Genomic DNA, 23893 nt, shown 5'->3' on the forward strand with positions numbered 1-23893 from the left:
TGCTGTTTGCTGTGCTCGGGTCAGGCTGGGTGAACAGCAGAGGGGCAGGGGAGGTCAGTGCCTGTCGTGGGAAACACCTGGGGCTGAGTGCCTGCAGTGGCAGTGACCTCCCAGCCCTGAGGGGCTGGTGGAGCAGGGCTGCCCCTGCCCCTGCCCTGGGGATGGTGGGCACGCAGCACAAGGGAGCAAACACCCTTCAATTCATGCACTGACAGGGCTCACAGGGCTGGGGAATGGAAAATGGAACTCACCCTGACCAGTGCTGCCACAGCCTGCCAGGGCTGGGTTTGTGTTATGAACTCCAAACAGGAGATAAGGGAGACACCTGATAAGAGGCACATCAATCACTGGAGAGACTCCTAAGGGCTTTTTAAGACTTGAAGCAAATCTTTTTTCCCAGGAGGGTCCCAGACTTGTCCCATTCCAGAATAGGCAGTGGGACCCCTTCAGCACCCACTGGGCACCAGTAGGATTGGCACAGAGGAGGAAAATGAACATTTTTACTGACTGGGGCATTCATGCTATGGGGAAAATGCTTTGTGTGTGTGTCTGTGTACTGCTGGCAGGGAAAGATCCGTGTTCTGGCTCTGTGTGTGGTGGTTGGTTGGAAAATTCTGTAGGTAAGCCCAGCAGGATCTGGATTTTCCAAGTTGGGGTGAGTGTCTTTAGTACAATCTCACCCCAACGGTGAAAAATTGTCCAAGAACCGTGGGGTAAAACTCTTACTGTACTCCCTCTTCCTTTTTTCTTACTTTTGCCCCCTTTTCCCTGCACTCCTCTGCTGGTGTCTGAGCTTGCCCTCAGCCTGCCCTGCTGGGTGTGCTGCTGGCAGATGATGATGGACCCTGGAGGGGGAATATTCTGAGGGATGTCCCACATGAGCTCCTCATGCACTTGGTCCCTCTGAGTATCTGCAGCTCCCATTTGCCATGGCGAGCAGGAGATAGGGGAGGAATGTGGAGAAAGTTGATAACAGATGTTCCCAGTCTCGCCTGAGAGCTGGAGGTTAAAGGTGTGTGGCTGTGTGGCTGCCCCGCAGCTAATGAGCTTTAGCAGGGTGGAAATGCCCAAATTCCCCTGCTCTGAGCTGGGTGTGAGGGCCTGAGCTCCTGGATTCCTGGAGTTCAGCTCTGCTTCCATTCTAATTTGTGTCATTTTTCACAAATTATCTCAGGGCTTTTCTTAAAGGAGTTCTTAAAACCTTATAAATATATGGGGAAACCTTTATGGGCTGTTTTCTCTGTTTCCTGTTTTTTTTTTGGTTTTTTTTTTGGGTTTTAATCCCTTGCACTTAAACTGAGTTAAAATTCTCCCTTGACATCAAAATTAGAAAAGCTCTGTGGCAGGAACTCTAGCAGTGGCAGCACATAGTTCCTTTAATCTGGCATTTGCTGAAAACAGTGCCTTTTTATCTGGCAATATGAGACTAAAGGCTTACAGAAGAATGGTCCTGTTGTGTTTATTAAGACTGGAAACACATGACCAAACAAATCCTGTTAAAAGATTTATCTGTCTAGCTTAAATAAGAAAAAAGAGCTCTTCTCCATATTTTTAGCTGCCCTGCATTCTGAGATGCCTTCCTGTTACAGTCCCGTAGCATTTCTGGTGGAGTTGCTTTCACGTTGTCTTTAAAACCTGACTCTTTAATTCTGGTTAAGAGGTTTAAGTGCTTAACGTGCAGAGTGGTGCTATATGTGCCTTTGGCTCTGGCAGGGGTTTCCAGGTGTGTGACCTGCTGTGGAGCAGGTCACTTGTGGGGGCAGCAATGTCCTCCTCTCCAGGCTGGGACTGGAGTGTGACAAGGGTTTTGTGGCTGTAAAAAAAGTTGAAACTTTAATTGGAACTAGATTGGAAATGCTGGGGGGTGGGTGTGGGGAAATGAACCAGGTGAATATGGGGTAATGATCAGTTGAAAATAATGATTATGAACTTCTGCACTTGAGGTTATTAGATGAAGTTAAAGGTTAAATCGTGCCTGCTGGATTTCTCCAAAATCCTGGTGGGAAATTCTTGCTTCCTCATCACTGGAAACCTGAGCATTTCAACAGGAATATCAACATCTGAATATGATGGGATGTGGTCAGTATCTGCATTTTGTGCTCCAAAGCAGAGAACAGGAGACTTTCGTGAGTAACTCTGCAAACACATTTTTGGCTCGTGTTTGATCTCTAAACAATTCAGGATAAAAAAGACCTTGCAAGTCTGACAGCAGAGTGGGTGGAGATAAAGAAAGTTATCCCAGAGTGCATTTAATAAACGTATTGAAATGGCCAGATCCTGAGGCTCCAGTTAGAAAACAACACCAAAAAGGTCTTGGGGTGTGATTGCAGTGAAATTATCATCTTTCCTCAGGTTTTTCAACTTGCATTGAGCAAATAAAGGACAGGGGCTGTTCTCCCTCTTCTTTGTATGGCACACTGAGCTGTTGTGATGTGATGGTTCCCTTTGAGCTTCCATGGCTTGTTCCTGGGATGGGTTCCCCGTGGAGCAGAGTGAATTACCCAAGGCAGTGATTGCCCTGCAGCCCCTGGTGCTGTGCCCAGGCTGGGCTGGGGCGAGGGAGAGGAGCAGCTGCTTGGAGAACCAGCAGCTGCCAGGGAAAATGCCCAGAAACCCAAGGGCCAGAGCTTGGCCAGCCCCACTGCAGATTTTAGCGCTGCCCTAATCCCAAACCCAGCATCTGTGTGATTGCTGCCCAGGGGTGTGTGAGCCCAGGCTACTGCAGGGAGCAGAGAAAGCTCCCAGTGCTTCTGTGGTTTCTGTCATGGTGCTTTGGGCTCCTTTGTCCATTCCTCATTGCACAGAGAGTGGCACAAGTGCTCATTCCTCATTGCACAGAGAGTGGCACAAGTGCTCATTCCTCATTGCACAGAGAGTGGCACAAGTGCTCATTCCTCATTGCACAGAGAGTGGCACAAATGCTCATTCCTATTGCACAGAGAGTGGCACAAGTGCTCATTCCTCATTGCACAGAGAGTGGCACAAATGCTCATTCCTCATTGCACAGAGAGTGGCACAAATGCTCATTCCTCATTGCACAGAGAGTGGCACAAATGCTCATTCCTATTGCACAGAGAGTGGCACAAGTGCTCATTCCTCATTGCACAGAGAGTGGCACAAATGCTCATTCCTATTGCACAGAGAGTGGCACAAGTGCTCATTCCTCATTGCACAGAGAGTGGCACAAATGCTCATTCCTCATTGCACAGAGAGTGGCACAAATGCTCATTCCTCATTGCACAGAGAGTGGCACAAGTGCTCATTCCTCATTGCACAGAGAGTGGCACAAATGCTCATTCCTATTGCACAGAGAGTGGCACAAGTGCTCATTCCTCATTGCACAGAGAGTGGCACAAGTGCTCATTCCTCATTGCACAGAGAGTGACACAAATGCTCATTCCTCATTGCACAGAGAGTGGCACAAGTGCTCATTCCTATTGCACAGAGAGTGGCACAAATGCTCATTCCTATTGCACAGAGAGTGGCACAAGTTCTCATTCCTCGTTGCACAGAGAGTGGCACAAGTGCTCAGCCCACTCAGCAGCTGGAATGGTGAGTGGTGTTGAGTCAGCAGAGGAGTTTTCCTAGGGCTCACATTTTGGTAAAGAGTGATCAGGCAGCTTCCTGTTCTGTGGTGGGTGAAGAAGGAATGTGTGAGATGTGGATTTTTCCTGGTACAGCTCACTCTGAAAGTTCTGGAGCGCTTTATTCCTAGACAAAAGTAGTCAGTGCTTCATGGTGATGTTAGTTTAATCCTGCCAAATCTTTTGAAGTTGAGTATTTGGAGTGAAATCGACTTGGAAATGTGATATATTTATGTAGGAAAGCAGTGGCTGTGAAAATTATTTTTTATGGGATCCCTGAAATGGGAGCTGGGAGGAAAGTGGCCATTGGAGTGGAAATTTCACAGCTGAACAGGCTGAGCAAAGTGTGGCACACACTGCCTCTTGCACAGCCTTCCAGTAAATGAAATAATCTGAACGTGGTGTTTGTTTATTCAGCGTTACTCCTCTGTGCAGAACTGTGTTGTGCAAAGCAAATAAACCCAGGAAAAAGGATGCCCATAGTAATTGTAATGAAAGCGCTGCAGGCTGGTGTGGAGTGCTTCACCCAGCAGGCTCCCGGGGTTTGCTGTGCTGGCAGCCTCAGGACAGGCCCCTCTGCTGCAAACTGCTGCACTTGGCATTTGCTTTCTAATGAAAGTTTAGCAAGGAGCAGCCTGCTCTGGAATTGGGGCTTTCTCAGAGCTGTTTGCACAGCTCTGGCTCCTTGAGACTTACACAATACCAGGTGGAGCTCAGAGTGTTTCAGATGCAGGTAAAGTAGGGATGCATTATCTGTCAGCTACTAATCAACTTTTTTATTTGTCCTTAAGACAGGAACTTTAAAATCATTTTTCCTTGACGTTTAGAGGTGTGGGGTGGTTGGCACCTTCTTAGCTCTTCATCCTGAGGCTTCAAGGAGAAGCCCTGGAGCTGGCCAGGTTTTAAACTTGCTCCTTCTGTCATTTACTACCCATCCTCAATAATGAAATGGTGACTGATGGGGATTTTTTAAACTGGAGGTGATTTAAAGGGGAAAAAAATGGACATTTTGCACTTGCCAGTCCAAGGAAGGTGCTTGTGCTGCAGCTGTGCCCCAAGAGGGGTGTGATCCTTTCACTGAGGTGATCTTTGTATGAGCAGCAATAGGAAAAACCCCAAGCTTTGCTGCTGGGGAATTCCCTCCCCTCTGGAACTGGAGGAGTTTTGTCCCTGAATCCCTGCAGGCTCTCAGCATTCCCTGGCAGGCTCTCTGAGGTGTTCTCCCCTGCCATCAGTTCCATCACATGCCCTGGGAGCTGTCAGAGCTGCTGGGGGCAGAGCAAACAGCATCATGTCCTCCCCTGCCTTCATTTCCTCCCCTGCCTTCATTTCCTCCCCTGCCTTCATTTCCTCCCCTGCCTTCATTTCCTCACCTGCCCTCATTTCCTATCTGCCTTCATTTCCTTCCTGAGGCCAGGCACAGCCTCACAGCAGCAGCCATTTGTCTTTTCTGTTTGTCCCTCTCTTCTGTTTGTCCCTCTCTTCTGTTTGTCCCTCTTTTCTGTTTGTCTCCTCTGCTGCTCCCTCTGCTCCAGGAGCAGCAGGGACAGGAACACTGAGGGCTGAGATCTCTGTAGGACTGAAGGAATTTCCAGTGCATGGGATCAGGGACTCCTCAGCTGACTTCTCAAAAATCAAACCAGCCTTTTCCCCTCTCTGATGTGGTTTCAAAAGCCTAATGCATGAGCAATCAATGTTCTCAGGTCCCTGCCTTTCAGACATCCTACACCGTGGGCTCATTCTGAGTTGCACCATGTAGTAGCTTCCTGGAAACTGAGGAACTGGATGTGGGCAGATTCAGCATTATTGGTGAATTAGGGGAAAAAAAAAAGATAATTTACCTTTTGTGAGTTGAATGCCTCCTTTTTGAAATATCCTCCTTTCATGAAAGGTCCTGTTTTCATATATGGAAAAGCAGATTTTGTTAGTGCTGTTGTAACTACTGTGGTTTGGTTCGATTTCAATTAATTAATTCCTGTAATCTGTGGATTACAGGTTAGCTCTATTTTTGGCAAAGCAGGATAGGGGCAGGACTTGCTAACAGATTGCCCTGGACGTGGCAGATGGCATCCCTTACCCTGTACCAGCTTTGTAGGGCATGGCTTGTGAGTGGTGCTGAGATGTGAAACAACACTGCCATTTGCTCAACTCCCTCATTTGCTTCCAGAGGAGAGCTGGGGACTCTTCCTCTTTGCACTTGTCCTCTCTTCAATGTTTGATGGGGTTTGTTTTTGGCACTGGCATGCTCCCTGTTAGCTCCAGCTGTAAAGTGGTACCTGTTCTCAGTGGGCACTGCCCATCCCAGAAGTTATTGTGTGTTTGCAGCCAGCTGAAGAATTTTTTTAAGGAATTGAGGGATCTTTTTTGAGGATGGAGCAGGCTTCAAACATTTCACAGAAATGGTAACTTCAGTGTCTGGAAGTCTTCAAAAGGCCTCTTTGTATTTTACTGCTTGTGCTTTCCACACCGAATTGCTTTAGGATGTGGGGTTTTGTTCGGTTTTAATTTTTATCTTAAGGAATTGAAGGAATTTGGAATACTAACATGGGCTTTTTCCCTCTTTTCTCTCCCCTCACCTCCTCAAGAACCTTTTTAAAACGCCGGGGTTGCTGGAGTGGTTGAATTTTTCCTGGCTTTGCGTGAGAAATTCAGAAGACTGAAGCCCAGGCTCACTGTCTACCTTTCACGGAGGCCCAGCCGTGAGAGGACAGAAGAAGGCACGTGGCGAATCATGACGGCGGACAAGGAGAAGGACAAAGAGAAGGAGAAGGACAGGGACAGGGACCGGGAGCGGGACAAGGAGCGCGACAAGCGGGACAAGGCGCGCGAGAGCGAGAGCTCGCGGCCCCGGCGCAGCTGCACCCTGGAGGGAGGCGCCAAGAACTACGCCGAGAGCGAGCACAGCGAGGACGAGGACAACGACAACAACAGTGCCACCACCGAGGAGTCGGCCAAGAAGAGCAAGAAGAAACCCCCCAAGAAGAAGTCGCGCTACGAGAGAACCGACAACGGCGAGATCACGTCCTTCATCACCGAGGATGACGTGGTGTACAGGCCTGGAGGTAAGGGGCAGCCTGAAGTGACATCAGGCTTCAATGGCATCATCCTAAAGCGACATTGTCCTAAAGTGACATCATGCTTAAATGACATCATTTTCAAATTACACCGGTCTCATTTGGTGCTGGCTCTGGTGGCCCAGGGCTGCTCAGTGTGCTCCTGGGAGCTGGAGTTATCCCTGTCCAGGGAGCTCAGTGTGCTTATCCCTGTCCAGGGGACTCAGTGTGCTCCTGGGAGCTGGAGTTATCCCTGTCCAGGGAGCTCAGTGTGCTTATCCCTGTCCAGGGCTGCTCAGTGTGCTCCTGGGAGCTGGAATCACCCCTGTCCTGGGTGCTGCTCCTGGGAGCTGGAATTACCCTATCCTGGTGGGCTCAGTGTGCTCCTGGGGGCTGGAATCACCCCTGTCCTGGGTGCTGCTCCTGGGGGCTGGAATTACCCCATCCTGGTGGGCTCAGTGTGCTCCTGGGGGCTGGAATCACCCCTGTCCTGGGTGCTGCTCCTGGGGGCTGGAATTACCCCATCCTGGTGGGCTCAGTGTGCTCCTGGGGGCTGGAATCACCCCTGTCCTGGGTGCTGCTCCTGGGAGCTGGAATCACCCCTGTCCTGGGTGCTGCTCCTGGGGGCTGGAATTACCCCATCCTGGTGGGCTCAGTGTGCTCCTGGGGGCTGGAATCACCCCTGTCCTGGGGAGGCTGCAGCCTTGCCCTTGCAGACACATGTGGGTGTGCAGGGAAAGCTCCTGGCTGCATCAGCACGTGCTGAGTGCCATCCTCCTCCTCCCACAGGAGCCCTGGGCACTCTGGTTTGCTCTTAGCTGGACCAGTGTTAGTCAGAACAGCTTCTCTCTGAAATGCCTCAGCTTCAGTTTCAGCTGATTTCATCCATCACTGCAAAGGAGCTGCTTTTGCCACGGTGTCAGGAATATTTGTTTTCCAGCAGGGGCAGCTGGGAGCCTGCGGAAGCGTCAGCTTTGGTGGCAATCTTATTTTCAGTGTCAGAGGAAGAAAAATAATTCAGAATCTGTTGAGAACAGCTGTTGTGTGGGCCCAGGAGTACAATGTGATACACTGGCTTTATTGCAAAAAGGTTTTGCTTAAAATGAAGATGGGAAATCAGTTTGTGGTGTCAATTTTATTCTGTAGGAGGATGGAGCAGTGGCTGTGGCTGATCCAGGAAAGAGCAAGGAGAGCCAGACTGTTGGTGATAGTGGGGATATTTTGTAGCTGTTCTGTAACTTAAACCCCTGCTTATGAAATTTTACATTTTGTTAATAGTAATCAGCATAAGAGATGTACTCTGGCATTGAAGCTTTTCTGTTGTGTTGGCTCTTTGTGCTGTTGGAAAACTTGTCTTGGAAACTGCTGAGAGTGAAGAGAACAAACATGAGCTCAGCCCTGGAGGGACCTGAGCATGGCTGGGACCTGAACTGAATATAACCATTTTTAAATTAGATTTTAAAGGGCATTTCTTGTCTGGAGTGAGATCTTGACTCCACATCCCTGTGCTGGAGCTGTTCTAAACCAATGTGAGCATCCATTGCAGAAGGAGCTCTTCCAGCTCCTTGCATACAGGGAGATGTATTTGTGGTTAAGGGTGAAAATTACAGAAATTCTAAGAGGGATTAGAGAGTTTAAATTAATGAGACACAGCAAGGATTACAGAGATGAAAATTAAAGGTGTGTGCAGAAGGGATAGCCATCTCCAGCTTCCATCTTCTGGGCTTTAAGGAGGGGAAATCCTTTCCAATCATTTGATTCTTTCTCTTAAGTGCTCTCATCTGACGTGGATGAAAATTCAAGGTCTGCATTTCTTGGTTAAAATCTCATTCTGTGTTTACCCCATTGCTGTAGAGTACTTAATCCAGCACTTAATTCTGCTTTTTTTCCTGTGCTGAGCTCAGCAGCTGTATGGGAGTAATAGCAAATAAACTGTAAATAAACAGATAATCAAGATCATTGAATTTTTTTTCGAGGGAAAGGTTTCACTGTATTGTTACCATGTAAATACTGCTCTTATTAATTTGCATAGATATAATGAATGCTGCACAGCTTTAAATAATGTATTAAAAAGAATTGAGTAGGGCTTAGACAACACTATGCAATTAATCTTCTCTACTTTGCTGGAAATCACACAGGCCTAGCCTAAAAGCTTGTTGGCCCAGTTCCCCATCTGTCCTCTCAGTTTCCACACCCTCCCTCCCATTTCCTTCCAAATCTGCTCTCTGGGGTTTTCCTTCTTCTTTCCCTTGCAGTTCTCACCTTGCTGTTGTCACTTTGCCTGTTGGAGTAACATTAATTTCTGTTGCACAGTGTGTATTCGAATTTGCTTTAGGCTTCCTTAGCCCAGGGAGATGGCAATGAAAGAGAGTTGTGCTACAACTGAGAGGTTTTTTTTTTTCTCCTCTTGGATTTCACTTAGATCATTTAATGCTGATTTTCCTTCCATTTCCCATGCAGACTGATCCCTTCTATGTCCCTGGCTTCTGCCAAAACCCACCTCAGGAAGGGCTGTGATTGAATTAAGGCCACAGGATCGGTGCTGAGGATATTGTGGTGCTGTGGTGGCACCTGGAGTGCTGGGTTGAATCTGCCTTGGTTTGGCAGAGCAGGTGACTGTCACCTGCAGCTGGGGACAGCATTGCTTGCTCTGCCTTGCAGAGCCATTTAAAAGGATCGGCAGGAATTCAAGGATTTGTGGGGCTCTGTTTCTGCAGGGACATCCGTGGCTGCACAAGCAGCGGGAGCTGAGGCAGGGGAAAGCAGCAAACCCTGGGGCTGGGGCTGGGCTCTGCTCATCAGTGGCACAGCTGATCTTCCTCCTCTGGACACGTCTGTGTGCTGGGCTCTGCTCTCTGTCTGACCAGCAGGGGCACGGGAGGGGGCACTAGCAGGGAAATGGGAAATGCTGATGGTTTTTTTGTTGAGGGTACACAAATAAAGCCCATCCCCATGCTGATGAGGCACTGTGTGGGTCACGCTTTAGGGCAGTTAAGGAGCCCCACTCGGTGTTTGTGGTGGGCTTGGGAGCAGCAGAGCTCTCTCTGAGCTCTCTTGGTGTGCTTGGGGCTGTTCAGAATAAATCAACGAGGTCCTGCAGTCCTGTGGTGCAGTTTTGGTGCTGTTTGTCCTTGTGTCCCCCACACTGGGAGAGGTGGGATTTCACACGGGCATTTGTGAGACATCACTGAGGAGCACTGGGACAAGTCTGGCAAAGTTTCCTGTGGCCCTAAAAGGGCAGGAAAAGCCTGTTAGGAGTGGCACACGTGCAGCAAAGCTTATCTGCGCTAGAGGAGGAGTTTCAGACTAACTGGTTATTGAATGAATTTCTTTTATCAGCCTGGATTCTTGTTCCCACCCCTCCTCCCTTTTCATGTGTTTAATTGAAAAAACAACTCCAAGGCAGGAGGAGCCCCTGGCAGGAGGTGGGGCTGAGCAGCCACGGGGTCTTTGCTGGCAGTGTGGCATTTCTGGGGACACAACTTGGTGTAAAAAGGTGTTTGCATTGTACAGATCTGATAATGAAGCATGTGTGGGTGCACCTTACAAGGAGAACTGTGCAATGTTGTGGACATGCTTGAAAAGTGCAGGAAAATAATTGGTGTGGGAAATGATGTAGCTGGGGGCCTGAGCTGAAGAACAGTTGCTTTTATGAAATTGGGAACTGCAGAGTACAATTAGCTGTCATTAATTTTGTTGAATAGAAATATGTTCCATTTATTGTACAATCAGGAGCCAGGCTTGAATGAGTTTAAATAGATGAAATCTAAATTATACTGACAGTCCATTAAACAGCAGCAAAACCCCTTAAAGAAAATGGATTCACTATGATACCGGTTTATAATAAAATCATTTGCCAAATAAGAACTACAGTCCAGGCGCTGGGAATACTCCTGTGAGCTTCAAATGAACACAGTAAATTGGTTGAGCCATTTATTGCAGAGAGGGCTCCAGCTCCTGTTCCCTGAGAAGGAGCCAGCAGTGCTGCCTGAAATCTGCTCAGCAGGAAGTGCCCCTGAAAGATCAGCCTGGCAATTTGTGTGTTGTGAGGCACGTGGGGAGGAGAGGCTGGCACAGCCCCTGCCTGTGAGTGGGGATGAGCATCTCCTGCCTGTGATGGGGACAGACAGCCCCTGCCTGTGAGTGGGGATGAGCATCTCCTGCCTGTGATGGGGACAGACAGCCCCTGCCTGTGAGTGGGGACAGACAGCCCCAGCCTGTGGGTGCCCAGCCCCTGCCTGTGAGTGGGGACAGACAGCCCCTGCCTGTGAGTGGGGACAGACATCTCCTACCTGTGAGGGGGGATGAGCATCTCCTGCCTGTGATGGGGACAGACAGCCTCTGCCTGTGATGGGGACAGACAGCCCCTGCCTGTGGGTGCCCAGCCCCTGCCTGTCCCTGGGGATGCTGCTGGAGCCCCAGCCTGTGTTTGGCACTGCCACCCCCCTGGCTGCCCTGTGGGTTTGTCACTGAGCCCCTTCCCAATGCATTGCTGCTGCTGCTGCTGCTGCAGGTTTGTCTCCATCCAGTGCTGACCTTTGTGTGCAAGGGTTTGGCTCTTCTCCTGAGCCTGGGGTGCAGGCAAGTTCACATTTCAGCCTTTAAACCCACTGAGTGCTGTAAATGTTGATTCTGATCCTTTGGGAGGTACCTCTTGCTCATTAATGATCTGTGACTGCTGGCACCCTGCTCCTGATCCCATTTAACTGTTCTGGGGGGGCTGGCATTTAACCCTAGTCACATTTACCTGTTCTGGGGGTGCTGAGGGGGGCTGGCATTTAACCTGGAGCACCCAGGAGGGTCCTGGGCCTCCCACTGGCTCTGTCTCAGAGCAGTTTCTGCAGAAGGGGCCAGGTCAGGGACTGGCACAGGGCTCTGGGGCCACTGAGCCTTTTCATTTCAGGCACCAGGATGGAGGAATGTAAATATGCCTTAATTCAGGAGTGTAAATGTCCTTCCCCTGCTGCTCCCACTGCTTGAGCTCAGGGTTTATCCATGTCTGTACACACGTGCAGAGTGAGCTGTGGCTGTAAATATTCCTTATTTCAGGAGTGTAAATGTCCTTCCCCTGCTGGTCCCACAGCCTGATTTCAGGGTTTATCCATGTCTGTACACACGTGCAGAGTGAGCTGCGGCTGGTGAGGCCTGATGGGGAGGGATTGTGGATAATTCCTTGACAAAGGCTTTCCAGGAATATCCTCCCTGTGGAAGCGTGTGCTGTGCACAGAGCCCGTGGCTTTGTTCCTTGGATGATGGAAGTGTTGACTCATTAGGTGAAACATGAAAGGATTTAATTGTGAGGATGACTGCTACAAAAACTGCAGCGTTTAGGCTGCTAAAGGTTCAGAAAATGGGGCTGGTTGGGGTGGTTTTCCAAGAGAATTTTTACATCCGTGCATTGAAGCTCTAATTTAAAAGCAGCTTTTAGTGTGGGAATATTAATGTAACCCTTCAGAAGTAGGGCACATCTGGTGAGGATCACAAGCCCAAAGGCAGAATGACTCTGTGCCATGTGTCAGGGAAATGCTTCATCTCCAGTGGGACGTTTGACACGAGATAGGGAAGTGAGCAATGCACTCCTGGCTCGGGCTGGCAGGGAATGCAGGGGCTCTGCAGGGCACTCAGCATTTCCTTACTCTGTTCTGCAAAGCTTATGGAAAACATTTTTATTTTTATTTTTATTTTTATTTTTATTTTTATTTTTATTTTTATTTTTATTTTTATTATTTTTATTATTTTTATTATTTTATTTTTATTTTTTATTTTTATTTTTATTTTTGTTAATTTCCTTGCAGAGCACTTGCTGGTTTGTCATTGCTAAACTCAGTGGTTGAACACATCAGATGTTGAACTTGTCCGAGTTTTGGGTGGCTGATGTGAGTGCCTCTGTAAATATTCTCCTTTTCTGGGGGGCATCTTCCGAGTTCCTGCCATCCCCAGCATTGTTGTGCACCTGGATAAACTTGTTTTTCTTATCTGCCTGGCCCCTGGTGCTTTGGAGCCTTGTAAGTGGATGTCATCGTTGTTTTGGGCTTGGCAGGCAGCCAGCAGTGCCTCCCTCAGTGCAACCCAGAGTGAGATTTTATCCACAGGAGATGCCACAGCCCCTCACTCCGTGCCAGCCATTTCACAGGGATGCTGGGCTGCTGGCTCTGCCTGATCAGCCTCTGGAAAATGAGGCTTGCACAGCCCACATACCAAGGGGAAAAAATAAAATAAAGATCTTGCAAGTTGTGGTGCTCTGTGTGTGTGTGTGGGATCTCACTCACTCCTGGAGGAGCAGAACGTGCATGGATGGTCCAGCTGGTCCTGAGCAGGGACTGCAGCCTTGGCCAGGAAATCTGGGATAACCAGGGCTGTGGGAGTGCTGGGATGTGGAGGAATTGCTGGATTAATTCCTGATCACCAGGCAATCTGGGATAACCAGGGCTGTGGGAGTGCTGGGATGTGCTGGAATTGCTGGATTAATTCCTGATCACCAGGCAATCTGGGATAACCAGGGCTGTGGGAGTGCTGGGATGTGGAGGAATTGCTGGATTAATTCCTGATCACCAGGCAATCTGGGATAACCAGGGCTGTGGGAATGCTGGGATGTGCTGGAATTGCTGGATTAATTCCTGATCACCAGGCAATCTGGGATAACCAGGGCTGTGGGAATGCTGGGATGTGCTGGAATTGCTGGATTAATTCCTGATCACCAGGCAATCTGGGATAACCAGGGCTGTGGGAATGCTGGGATGTGCTGGAATTGCTGGATTAATTCCTGATCACCAGGCAATCTGGGATAACCAGGGCTGTGGGAGTGCTGGGATGTGCTGGAATTGCTGGATTAATTCCTGATCACCAGGCAATCTGGGATAACCAGGGCTGTGGGAGTGCTGGGATGTGCTGGAATTGCTGGATTAATTCCTGATCACCAGGCAATCTGGGATAACCAGGGCTGTGGGAGTGCTGGGATGTGCTGGAATTGCTGGAGCTCCCAAATGAGCTGGATTTGAAATGTGTCTTATAAAACTCGGAGATTTTGGAGGTTTTCTGTGGAAATCCGGAAAAGCCCATGGAAAATCCCTCCCAGGACAGTGGTGTTTGTTGTCCCTGCTGTGTTTTGAGCAGCAGCTCCTTATCTGTGTGTCACAGGGGTCACCAGGACGTTCCCTTCAATATTTGCTTGGCTTTGGGGCTGGCATCTCTCTGTTTAGCAAGCTGTGTGTGAGCCTGCTGAGCTCCAAGGTCAGGATCATTAATCAGGCACTTCTCTCCCATCCGTGCTGTGTTTTCATTCCGAGGGCACTGCTTTTGTTGTAGTTATTGCCAAGACTGTTTTGAACACAACAGACCTTATGTTACAGCAGCCTTGGAGAGCGCAGTTGTCAAAAGCAAACAAAAATAATTACTGTGTTTCTGTCTTGTCAAATGTAACTCGAGAAAGCGCAGGCCTTCCCTGAGGTAAATCTAATTTAAGTTTGCTGTGTTTCATCTGTGATTGGTTGCCTTGGTTTTCTTCACAATTAGAAGAGAAAATATGTTAGTGCTCGGTTCTTGATGGTGAGCTGACCACGAACAATCTGATTACTTTCCTCTCTTATTTTGGTCTGGTTCACAGGCTGTGACCTGGTCATTGTTATTAACTCAATCCAGAGTGGTCTTTAAATTCCTTTCTTTTTGTTTTCCTAGCAAAATGTCTATTCAAATCAAAGTTAATTTTTATGCAGTTAATTCCCTTATTTATCATCATAAATAGTTTCTATTTTTAGATCACACTCAGAATAAATTACACAATATGCAAATCAATGGTGGTTCTTTCAAAGTTTAAGCTGTATTTGAATTTATCCTGTTGTTATGCTCTTTCTTGGAGGCACAGAAGTTAATGCCCATTATTGTAAAATCTTGTGTTTTTAAAGATTGCGTTTATATCGAAAGCCGCCGGCCGAACACGCCCTATTTCATCTGCAGCATTCAAGACTTCAAACTGGTAAGGAACATTTTCACCTCTCCTCCTTTCCCCTGCCCCAGGCTCCAGGGGGGATGTTTCTTAGCCTGGATCCCTTCCTGCAGCTCCTCTGAGTGAAGCTTTACCTGTGAGCCAGGAGCTGGTTCTGGTTAAACCCCAGCTCTGTCTTTGGGGCAGCCTCAGGAGCTCAGGCTGAGATCCCTGGCGTGTTCAGCTCAACAGAAACCTGAGCTTTGAGTTGTGTTGTGGGGAACTTGGGGCTCAGGAAGTTCAGTTTGGCTGTGCCTTGTCCAGCACAGCTCTGGGATGAGGCAGAGCCCTGGCAGCCTGTGCTGGCCACGGGCAGGGGGACACCCACCAGGACGGCCACTTCAATGGGGAGAAACAGAAAATAACACTGAAGGACTGTTAGCACTTCATTCTCTGGGAGTGAGAGTCAGGGAGCTGAGCAGGAACAATCAGAGCAGGGTTTGGAGGTTCATTCTGCCCCCCTGTCCCCCCTGGCTGCAGCAGGAGCTGCTCACAGCCAGGGCACAGGGTTGGCACCTGGCAGAGTTCTGTGAGCAGGGGATTTGGGCACCTCTGGGAATTTGTTTCTGCTGCTCCTTATTGCTGTATTGAGTCCTGAGCAGGTAATAAACTCCCCTTGTAAATGTATTGTCCACAGCCATAGATCACCCAGGCTGCTGCTATCAGAATAAACCTTCCTTCATTCCTCCCAAGCTTTTCCAATCATTCTGTGAGAAGCACAGAGATGTTCCTCAGTGCTGCTGTCCCTGCTGGTGCTTGGCACCTGTGGGTTTGTTCCCTCTTTGCTCCCCCTGGGTTTGCAGTGCCCCCGGGCCCCTCCTGCCCATCAGCAGGGTCTGCTTTGGGTCTGCCTGGGTTCCAGTTCCTGTGGGTGCTGCTGGGCTGCAGGAATTGCTCAGGAGATGAACAAAAGCTGCAGCCCCTGGGGCTGGGCCACTCATTTCAGCTCAGGGAATTGCAGCTTTAGTACCTCTGGATGGTTTTGAAGTGGTTTCTCTTCACTTGTGTTTCCAGCACACAAAGGACTTGGCACCAGGGCTGCTGGCAGTTCTGCATAATTTTTGACATGGAAACAGTGTCTCTGTTCTATGTTTACTTTTGCCTGCTCAGAGTTCTCGAATTTCTCTGTTAATTTAATTTTTCTTACTGACATAATGCATAAAAGGAACTTGTATAAACGACAAAACCAAAACCCTCTTGATGCTGATTATACCAGCAGAACTAAATCCCCAGTGTGTGTGTGGCTGTTGATTTTCCTGTTGGGGAAAGGGAGGATGAGCAGTGGAAAGGACACTTGATTTCTCTTCTAGTGTGAGATACCAGCAGGAAAACAGCCTTGTTTTGCCTTCAGCTAAATATGTCAAGTGAAGCAGGAAAGTTAAAGTCAACAGCTTTGAAATGTCGCCCACTAATTAAATACGTTATGTGTTGGTTGTCACAAAAGAAAAGTTTTTGGCTGAATGTGTGAGCCTTACCTTATGCTTCCCCTGGTTCTAGGTGCAGTCTGGGGGCAGGAGTTGATGGGGGTGTTTTACTGATAAAAACAGGAACGTCAAGTTATATTTAATAAAATGAGAGGGAGTTAGAGATGAGCCACTGAAAAGCAGGATGTCCTTGCTGGACCAGGATCACTGCGGTGGTTTGGGTTTGTTTGGAATTTTGCAGAACTTTGAGCAGTTCTCTGGGAATCCAGTGGTTTATTTTTGCCCTCCAGCACTGAAATGTGTGAGTGTTGGCTGGTTCAAGTGCAGCTTCCTTTTCCTCTCCTCACAGGAGGATGGGGTGGCAGGGCAGGTGAGAAGGTGTCATATCCATAAATGCTTTTCTTTGTTGGCTTCGCTTCACAGTTTGAATTATTGAGCTAAAAACATTTTAAGAGTGAAATTGCTGTTGTCTCTCAGAAGAGAATGAGATAGTTGTCTGTATTTAAAAAAAAGGCAGTGGATGATTTTTTTCTCTACTGATTGGGTTATTCTGTGCTGTCTGTGTCCCAGAACATTTTATTAATCTCTTTTTGGTGCTAGTTCATTTTCTTTGGATTAATGCTATCCTCTTTCAGGATTCAAGACCAGATTATTCTTGAGGACTTTGATTAGGAGCAAGCTGTGGTGAGGCAGGATTCAATCTGAGTTTGCTCTCTTGCCTTACATGTTTTTATTGGTTATCAGCTCCCCCTTCATTGCTCATATTCAATATTTGCTCTCCCTCCTCTCGGGGCAGCTGAGCCAGTGCTTGGGTTCAAGTGGTCTCCTGGAAATCTGGATTATGCAAGGTCAAGATTGGCTTTAAAGCAACTTTTTTCACCTTGTTTTTCCCTTGGGGAGCACTTCTTTCAGCCTGTCCTATCCAGCTTACGATGTCAGTTACTTTAAAAATGTTGTTTTTAAAAAAAGGAAAGAGCACAATGTGATTGGGAAGCTGGAAGGTGGAGAAAGCCTGTGAAGGGGCAGAGAAATGTGGCTTTAATACTTTCCTGGCATTGCCTGCTGAGCAGCTTTAAGGAGGAAAATGTTGTTTTCAGGATGGTGAAAGTGGGATCCTTAACTTGGGATTCAGGCTTTGCTTGCTCTGGGTGTTTTTGTTCCAGAACAATCTTACAGCTTGGGGTTTAAATTACACTGGCAAATCAATAAAATGGAAGCAGTAAATGCTCTGCTGCATTAAAAAAACATAAGTTTCTCTGATTATTTTTTTCTGTGGAAAGCGTTCAGGTTGTTTACATCAGGAATTGTCTCCTGGATGTCAGTCTGCTCTTTTCCCTTCATTCTGCAGCAGCACCAGGGCGTTTTTAACAGTGCAGTTGTTCCCACAGCAGGCTGCTGCTGTCAGAAATCTCCATTTCCTATTCATCAGCAAGTTAGGGAAGCATGCTTCTCCTTCATTTTCATTTGGCACGAGTCAAACACGTTCAAAATCCACAGGCTTGACCAAGTATTCCTTAAATGCTCTGTGGTGCTCCAAAAGCCTGCTCAAAGCCCAGGCAGCAGAGCGGGGCTGGCTGAGCCCTGTGTGAGCTGGGAATTGGCTGCAGCTCTGGGGAGAGGGGGTCCAGTGCTGCTCCCCCTCCCCTCCGAGTTCATTTTCCCCAAATTGATCCCATCTCCACTCACTCCGTGTCCTTCAGCCTGGCTGCAGCTGCTGGTCCTGCTCTTGTGGGCTCTGAGCTCTGCTGGGGATTCATCAAACCTGGCCCAAGAAGGGCACCTGGAATTCCTGGGGGAAATGGCAAAGGGTCTGCTCAGCCAGCCCTGTGTGCCCTTCACACCCCGCACCTTCTGCTGCTCCCTTGCACCCACTGCCCCCCAAAAGGAAACAAGTCCTTCTGTCAAAAAATAACTTTGAATCGGACAGTGCTGTGTGTTCAAAGTGGAAATTCTCACTGAATTTCCTTTCAGATCAGGCCATTGGAAAAAAAACAGATTTGTATTTTCTTCAGGCTGAGGGTATGGCTTCAGAGCTAAAGGGTTTTTTTTTAATCAAATAGTATTATTTAATGTCTTTCTTTTGTAGTTTACAGTGATTGTAATACAAAGGATTATAAACAGTGAAATTTCCTTTTATCTCTTTGTTTGTCGTTTACCAGTCCTAAAATTCTGTCCATTCTCTTTATCTTAATTAAAATGTTGATTGTGATTACTTCTGGCTGATGAAAACACACAATTAAAACTCAGCCGAGTGACTTGTGTGAGAAAATCCAATAAATGTGCAGAAATTCAGTTCCTGTGTGCACCCGGTGGGTTAAGGGACATTTTATAACCCCACACCCAGCTATGGAAATTAAACCTGATGAAGGGAGGGCTCTGACAGGCGGTGATGGAAAATCCAACAGGAATCTCCCTGTGAGCCCTTCAGGATCTCAGCAAAGCTCTCTGTGCCCAGAGCTCAGCCAGGGGAAGTGTCCCAAGCTCTGGGTGTCCCTGGTGAAGCTGCCTCAGAGTGGCTGTGAGCAAAGAAACCCTGCAGTGTTGGTTGCAGGATTGTTTTATCCCCATCAAAGTGTCTTCCTCACCTGAATAGCCAGCTGTTGGCTTTAAATATATGATGCAACAGCAGTAATTACATTTCAGATATGAATATATTAATTATGTAGTGCCTGTAAACCCATGCGGATCCAGCTTTGATTAAGGCTCAATTTAAATATCAAAAGTAGTGCAGAGCCATGTCTGTGGGAAAAAAAAAGGGCTTTATCTGCTGCAGAGATCAGAGTGGGAGAAGTTCACTGAATTTTGGTGTTTGGGAGAGGGGCAGGAGCACAAGGTGGGATTGCCTGAGAGCTGAGCTGGGCCACGGAGGCTCTGCTGGTTTGGGAATGGCTCCAGAGCAGCTCAGGTGAGCTCTGTGCTGGTTTGGGAATGGTTTGGGAATGTCCTGGAGCTCAGGTGAGCTCTGTGCTGCTTTGGGAATGTCCTGGAGCAGCTCAGGTGAGCTCTGTGCTGCTTTGGGAATGTCCTGGAGCTCAGGTGAGCTCTGTGCTGCTTTGGGAAGGGTTCTGGAGCTCAGGTGAGCTCTGTGCTGGTTTGGGAATGTCCTGGAGCAGCTCAGGTGAGCTCTGTGCTGGTTTGGGAATGTCCTGGAGCAGCTCAGGTGAGCTCTGTGCTGCTTTGGGAAGGGTCCTGGAGCTCAGGTGAGCTCTGTGCTGCTTTGGGAAGGGTCCTGGAGCTCAGGTGAGCTCTGTGCTGCTTTGGGAATGTCCTGGAGCAGCTCAGGTGAGCTCTGTGCTGGTTTGGGAAGGGTTCTGGAGCTCAGGTGAGCTCTGTGCTGCTTTGGGAATGTCCTGGAGCTCAGGTGAGCTCTGTGCTGCTTTGGGAATGTCCTGGAGCGGCTCAGGTGAGCTCTGTGCTGGTTTGGGAATGTCCTGGAGCAGCTCAGGTGAGCTCTGTGCTGCTTTGGGAAGGGTTCTGGAGCTCAGGTGAGCTCTGTGCTGGTTTGGGAATGTCCTGGAGCAGCTCAGGTGAGCTCTGTGCTGCTTTGGGAATGTCCTGGAGCGGCTCAGGTGAGCTCTGTGCTGCTTTGGGAAGGGTCCTGGAGCTCAGGTGAGCTCTGTGCTGCTTTGGGAAGGGTTCTGGAGCTCAGGTGAGCTCTGTGCTGCTTTGGGAAGGGTTCTGGAGCTCAGGTGAGCTCTGTGCTGGTTTGGGAATGTCCTGGAGCTCAGGTGAGCTCTGTGCTGCTTTGGGAATGGCTCCAGAGCAGCTCAGGTGAGCTCTGTGCTGCTTTGGGAATGTCCTGGAGCTCAGGTGAGCTCTGTGCTGCTTTGGGAATGGCTCCAGAGCAGCTCAGGTGAGCTCTGTGCTGCTTTGGGAATGTCCTGGAGCTCAGGTGAGCTCTGTGCTGCTTTGGGAAGGGTCCTGGAGCTCAGGTGAGCTCTGTGCTGCTTTGGGAATGTCCTGGAGCAGCTCAGGTGAGCTCTGTGCTGGTTTGGGAAGGGTTCTGGAGCTCAGGTGAGCTCTGTGCTGCTTTGGGAATGTCCTGGAGCTCAGGTGAGCTCTGTGCTGGTTTGGGAAGGGTTCTGGAGCTCAGGTGAGCTCTGTGCTGCTTTGGGAAGGGTTCTGGAGCTCAGGTGAGCTCTGTGCTGGTTTGGGAATGTCCTGGAGCAGCTCAGGTGAGCTCTGTGCTGGTTTGGGAATGTCCTGGAGCAGCTCAGGTGAGCTCTGTGCTGCTTTGGGAATGTCCTGGAGCAGCTCAGGTGAGCTCTGCTGGCACCAGCAGCTCCAGCTCAGCCAGGAGGGGAAGGGGACTGAGGCACAGGAGCACTGGCACTCTCGCCCAAGGGGCTGATGTGCATTTTCCCTGGGACAGCAGGTGCAGGTGAAGGCAGAGGTGGAGAAGGAGGCAGCAGGGGCACGGGGTGAGCGAGGAGTGCCAGAGCAGAGGCAGCTGCTGAAGGCTCTGTGGGAGCTGAGAGCAGCTCATTGCTGCAATTACACTCATTTATTTCTGCATTCCTCCAAACACAGCAGAGCTGCAGACCTGCCCTCCCATCCTGCCGTTCAGACCTTTCCTGGTGCGAATTTCCAGCTTGGATAAATGAGTCCAAATTGCCTTTTTAAGGTTTTCCTGTGTTCCAGAGGGACCCAGAACACCACCAGCAGATGGATTTCAGCAGCCTGTTTGTGCTTTCTGCATCCTGCCTTAATTTGATGTCACATTTAAAATGCTAATGGCCACACTCTGAATGGGAGCATCAGAGGGAAACTTTACACCGGGAAAACGCTGAATTTGCCACACAAAAGGAAACGTTATTAATTGTGATGCAGTTGCCCTTTGTGCCTGTGTGTTTACTTGATTGAAGCATCTTGACTGTGGAGCTTTCTCCTTGAAGCCTGATTTGAATGGAGTGTACAGCTGGATTGCCCCAGGGCCTTGTAACAATTTATAGTCTGCATGGAAAGGCAGAAGTGCATAAAAAGACAGTTGTGAAATGCTGCTAGTGCCCTGTAATAGAAAATCTGGCTGTGATGACCTTGGCTGCCTGGGCCCCTGGGATGGCTTTGCTCCCATCCCAAGGATTATAAAATGGAAAGGATTGCGCCTCACCTGGAATAAAGGAGGGGGAAAATCACAAGAAATTTGGGTTTTTTCCAAATTATGCAGTTCATGCTTCCTCTCCTTTGCATTCCTCCTGCATATGGCCTTGCATTTTAGCAAACATGTTAAATTTACATCTGTTATTCTCTGCACTGTTACAGGAGCTGGGGTTTTTGCATGCAAATATCTGGGTGAGGTTTCTGTAGCCACAAGCATTTATGTATTTAAAAGCCTCATTCTGTTTGCAGATGAATTGATGTTCTGTTCCTGAACTGCAGCTGAATTAATTTGTGGCAAATTTTTCCTGGCCAGTTCCGAGGCAGCGTGACCTTTCCTTTTTGGTGTGGAAAAAATGCTGATTAATACAGATTTATTTTTTTTTCCTGCTCCTCCACATCCATCGCTCTTTCTAGGGCCAAAAAAAGGCAAAAAAGGATTTTCTGCTTCCTCCAGATCACTGCTAAACCTTTCCAAGGCGAGGCTGGACGGAGCTTGGAGCAGCTCACAGTGCCATGAAGGGCCAGAGCAGCCTTGCTAACGGGAGCCAGACAAATGAGGCCTTTGAAGGGACACTGAATAATTTAAAATCAAAAATTTAGCCTGCAAATGAGATTGGTTTTTATGTGTAATGTGCAGCAGATGGGAGCACTGCTGTGGCTGCAGTGGGGCAGGGCAGGGGGGAGATGAGGATGGGAACATGGGCGCAGGCTCTGGCGGCAGGGATGGAGAGGCAGAGGTGACACTTTGAGGATGGCAGGGCAGGGGCTGCTCGGTGATTAAATCCTCTGATGCTGTCACTGAGCCGTGAGGCTGCAGATAACATTCTCTGCCTGAGCTGAAAACAAGAATCAATACAAACTCCTTGACAGGGGCTAAATTATTAAATAGAGCCTTCCTTACAATGTTTCATTATCTGGGATTTACCTCAGCTGGTGATTTGTCAGCAGCACAGGGAGATTTGCTGGGTGTTTTGTATTAAAATCATTCCAGATGCATATGAATCCATTTTGATAATTCCCCTCCTTTTTACAATGCCTCTCTGTGTATTTTTTTTTTTTTTGGTTGCTATTACCCAGATGCCACTTTGAATTCTCACACAGATCCTAAGCTGTGCTGCACAGTGAGGTTTGGGCTTGTCACATCTGTGTAAAAATAAATCCTTTTTGTATGGCAGGCTGTTCTCTAAGTGCTGCTTTCAGGCTGTTAAATTAGCAGGGGATTTGCAGTGTCTCTCAGGTGAGCCTCAGAGCTGAGGCACGAGGCTGCTCTGTGGATTTATGGGCACTGGAGTTTCACTGGACTCGGCTGAAATATAGAGCAACATTCTTTTATTCTGCTGTACATCCTGGGAAGGAAGCAGGAGCAGGAACCATCCATTCTAAGCTGCTAACCCAGCATATTTTGCATTCCCAGGGTGCTCAGGGCTGTGTGGAGATGCTGTGTTCAGACCTGGCTCAGATGTGTCATTTCATCAGTGCCATTATTTTGTCAATTAAGGAATGTTTAACATTTTTGTGGGGTTTTGGGTTTTCTGAGTAGCCTTGACAGGGTAATGCACCAGTGCAAGTGAATGAATTCCTCCAGAGCTGCAGAGTTGTGTCACAATTACACCATGGTCCTTTGGAGAGGCAGTGTTCATGTTTGGGGGTGTAAAGCAGATGGCAGCATTGTTCACAGTGAGGATTAATAGCTGGAAGTTAAGGCTCTATGTGTATTTTGGAGAGCTCAAATCCAGCTCTGCCTCCTTTCCTCCCATATGGCCTGGATCTCTGCAATCCAGCCCTTACAATTTAGGGGCTACATTAAAAAACCCCCAAACAAATACACAAAACACCAAAACAAACAAACAACCCCACAGAATCATCCACAGGGGGTTGTTTTGATTTTTTTTTCCTTTTTAATGTGATTGCCCTGTTTGTTTTTGCCCCACTTGGCATGCAGCAGTTGGAATTCTCATGGCTGGCTTGTTGGCACAGGAGCACTGGAGGATTATTGCCCCAGGAAAGGCTCCTGGGCTGTTTCCCTGGGCTGATATTTATAATTTCATGAAGCCCTTTGTCATGGCAGCGTGTCTTCACCACCTTTAGCTTTCTATTTTACCTTTCTCCTGCCTCGTTTCCTCCCCCTTAGCCAAGGTAAACCTGTTTCCTACACCTGTGCTGAGATAATTGAGTGCTAAATAAATCATTGTGTGCCAGCTGGAAAATACCCAGAAAAAAAAATGTTATCTCTGGCTTTTAGGGGGAAAAAAAAAGTATCAAATTGTACATTAGCTGGGTTTTATGTAGCAAGAGAAAATGGAGTTAGGATAAATGTAGCCATGTCCTCTGGTGTTGAATAGTGGGAGCATCTGTCATGTTTAATAATGCTTCTGACCTTTAGGATTATTGAAGTCGAAATTTTCTCTCTGGTCATTTGGGGCTACTTGAGCACTGTCAGATTTCTTGTGGCTCTGCTCAGCCTCCAAAGGCACATTGTTATGCTTGGTGAGCTGCTGAGGATAATTCATTAAAGGAATTTGTTTTCCTGCTTTCCAGAGGGTTTCCTTGAGGGATGTGAAATGTCACTGAATTCCAGAGAGTGTCCCAGCCCCGGGGATGTGCTTGGGATTGCTCTGTGGGGTGGAGGTGATGCTTTTAGTGCTGCTGTGGAATAAAGGCACAGCCTGAGAGGGACAGAGGAGCACGGAGGGAAAAGGTGTGGGTGCTCTCTGAACACCTCTGCTGGGCCTGAGGGGCAGGAAAGGCAGA

General features: G+C 48.3%; 1 protein-coding gene across 1 annotated transcript in view; it reads left to right on the forward strand.

Annotated features, from left to right (window-relative positions):
* The window catches only part of RERE (arginine-glutamic acid dipeptide repeats), a 171427-nt gene that overhangs the window by 48844 nt on the left and 98690 nt on the right, over positions 1–23893 (forward strand). Inside the window, exons 2-3 of the mRNA XM_066563795.1 lie at positions 6170–6646; positions 14539–14609. Of these exons, the coding sequence (XP_066419892.1) occupies positions 6316–6646; positions 14539–14609 (402 nt within the window). The 5' untranslated portion in view covers positions 6170–6315. The remainder of the gene's footprint in view (positions 1–6169; positions 6647–14538; positions 14610–23893) is intronic.

The sequence above is a fragment of the Molothrus aeneus genome, chromosome 21, assembly GCF_037042795.1.
Source record: "Molothrus aeneus isolate 106 chromosome 21, BPBGC_Maene_1.0, whole genome shotgun sequence".
In the NCBI taxonomy this organism is placed as follows: Eukaryota; Metazoa; Chordata; class Aves; order Passeriformes; family Icteridae; genus Molothrus; species Molothrus aeneus.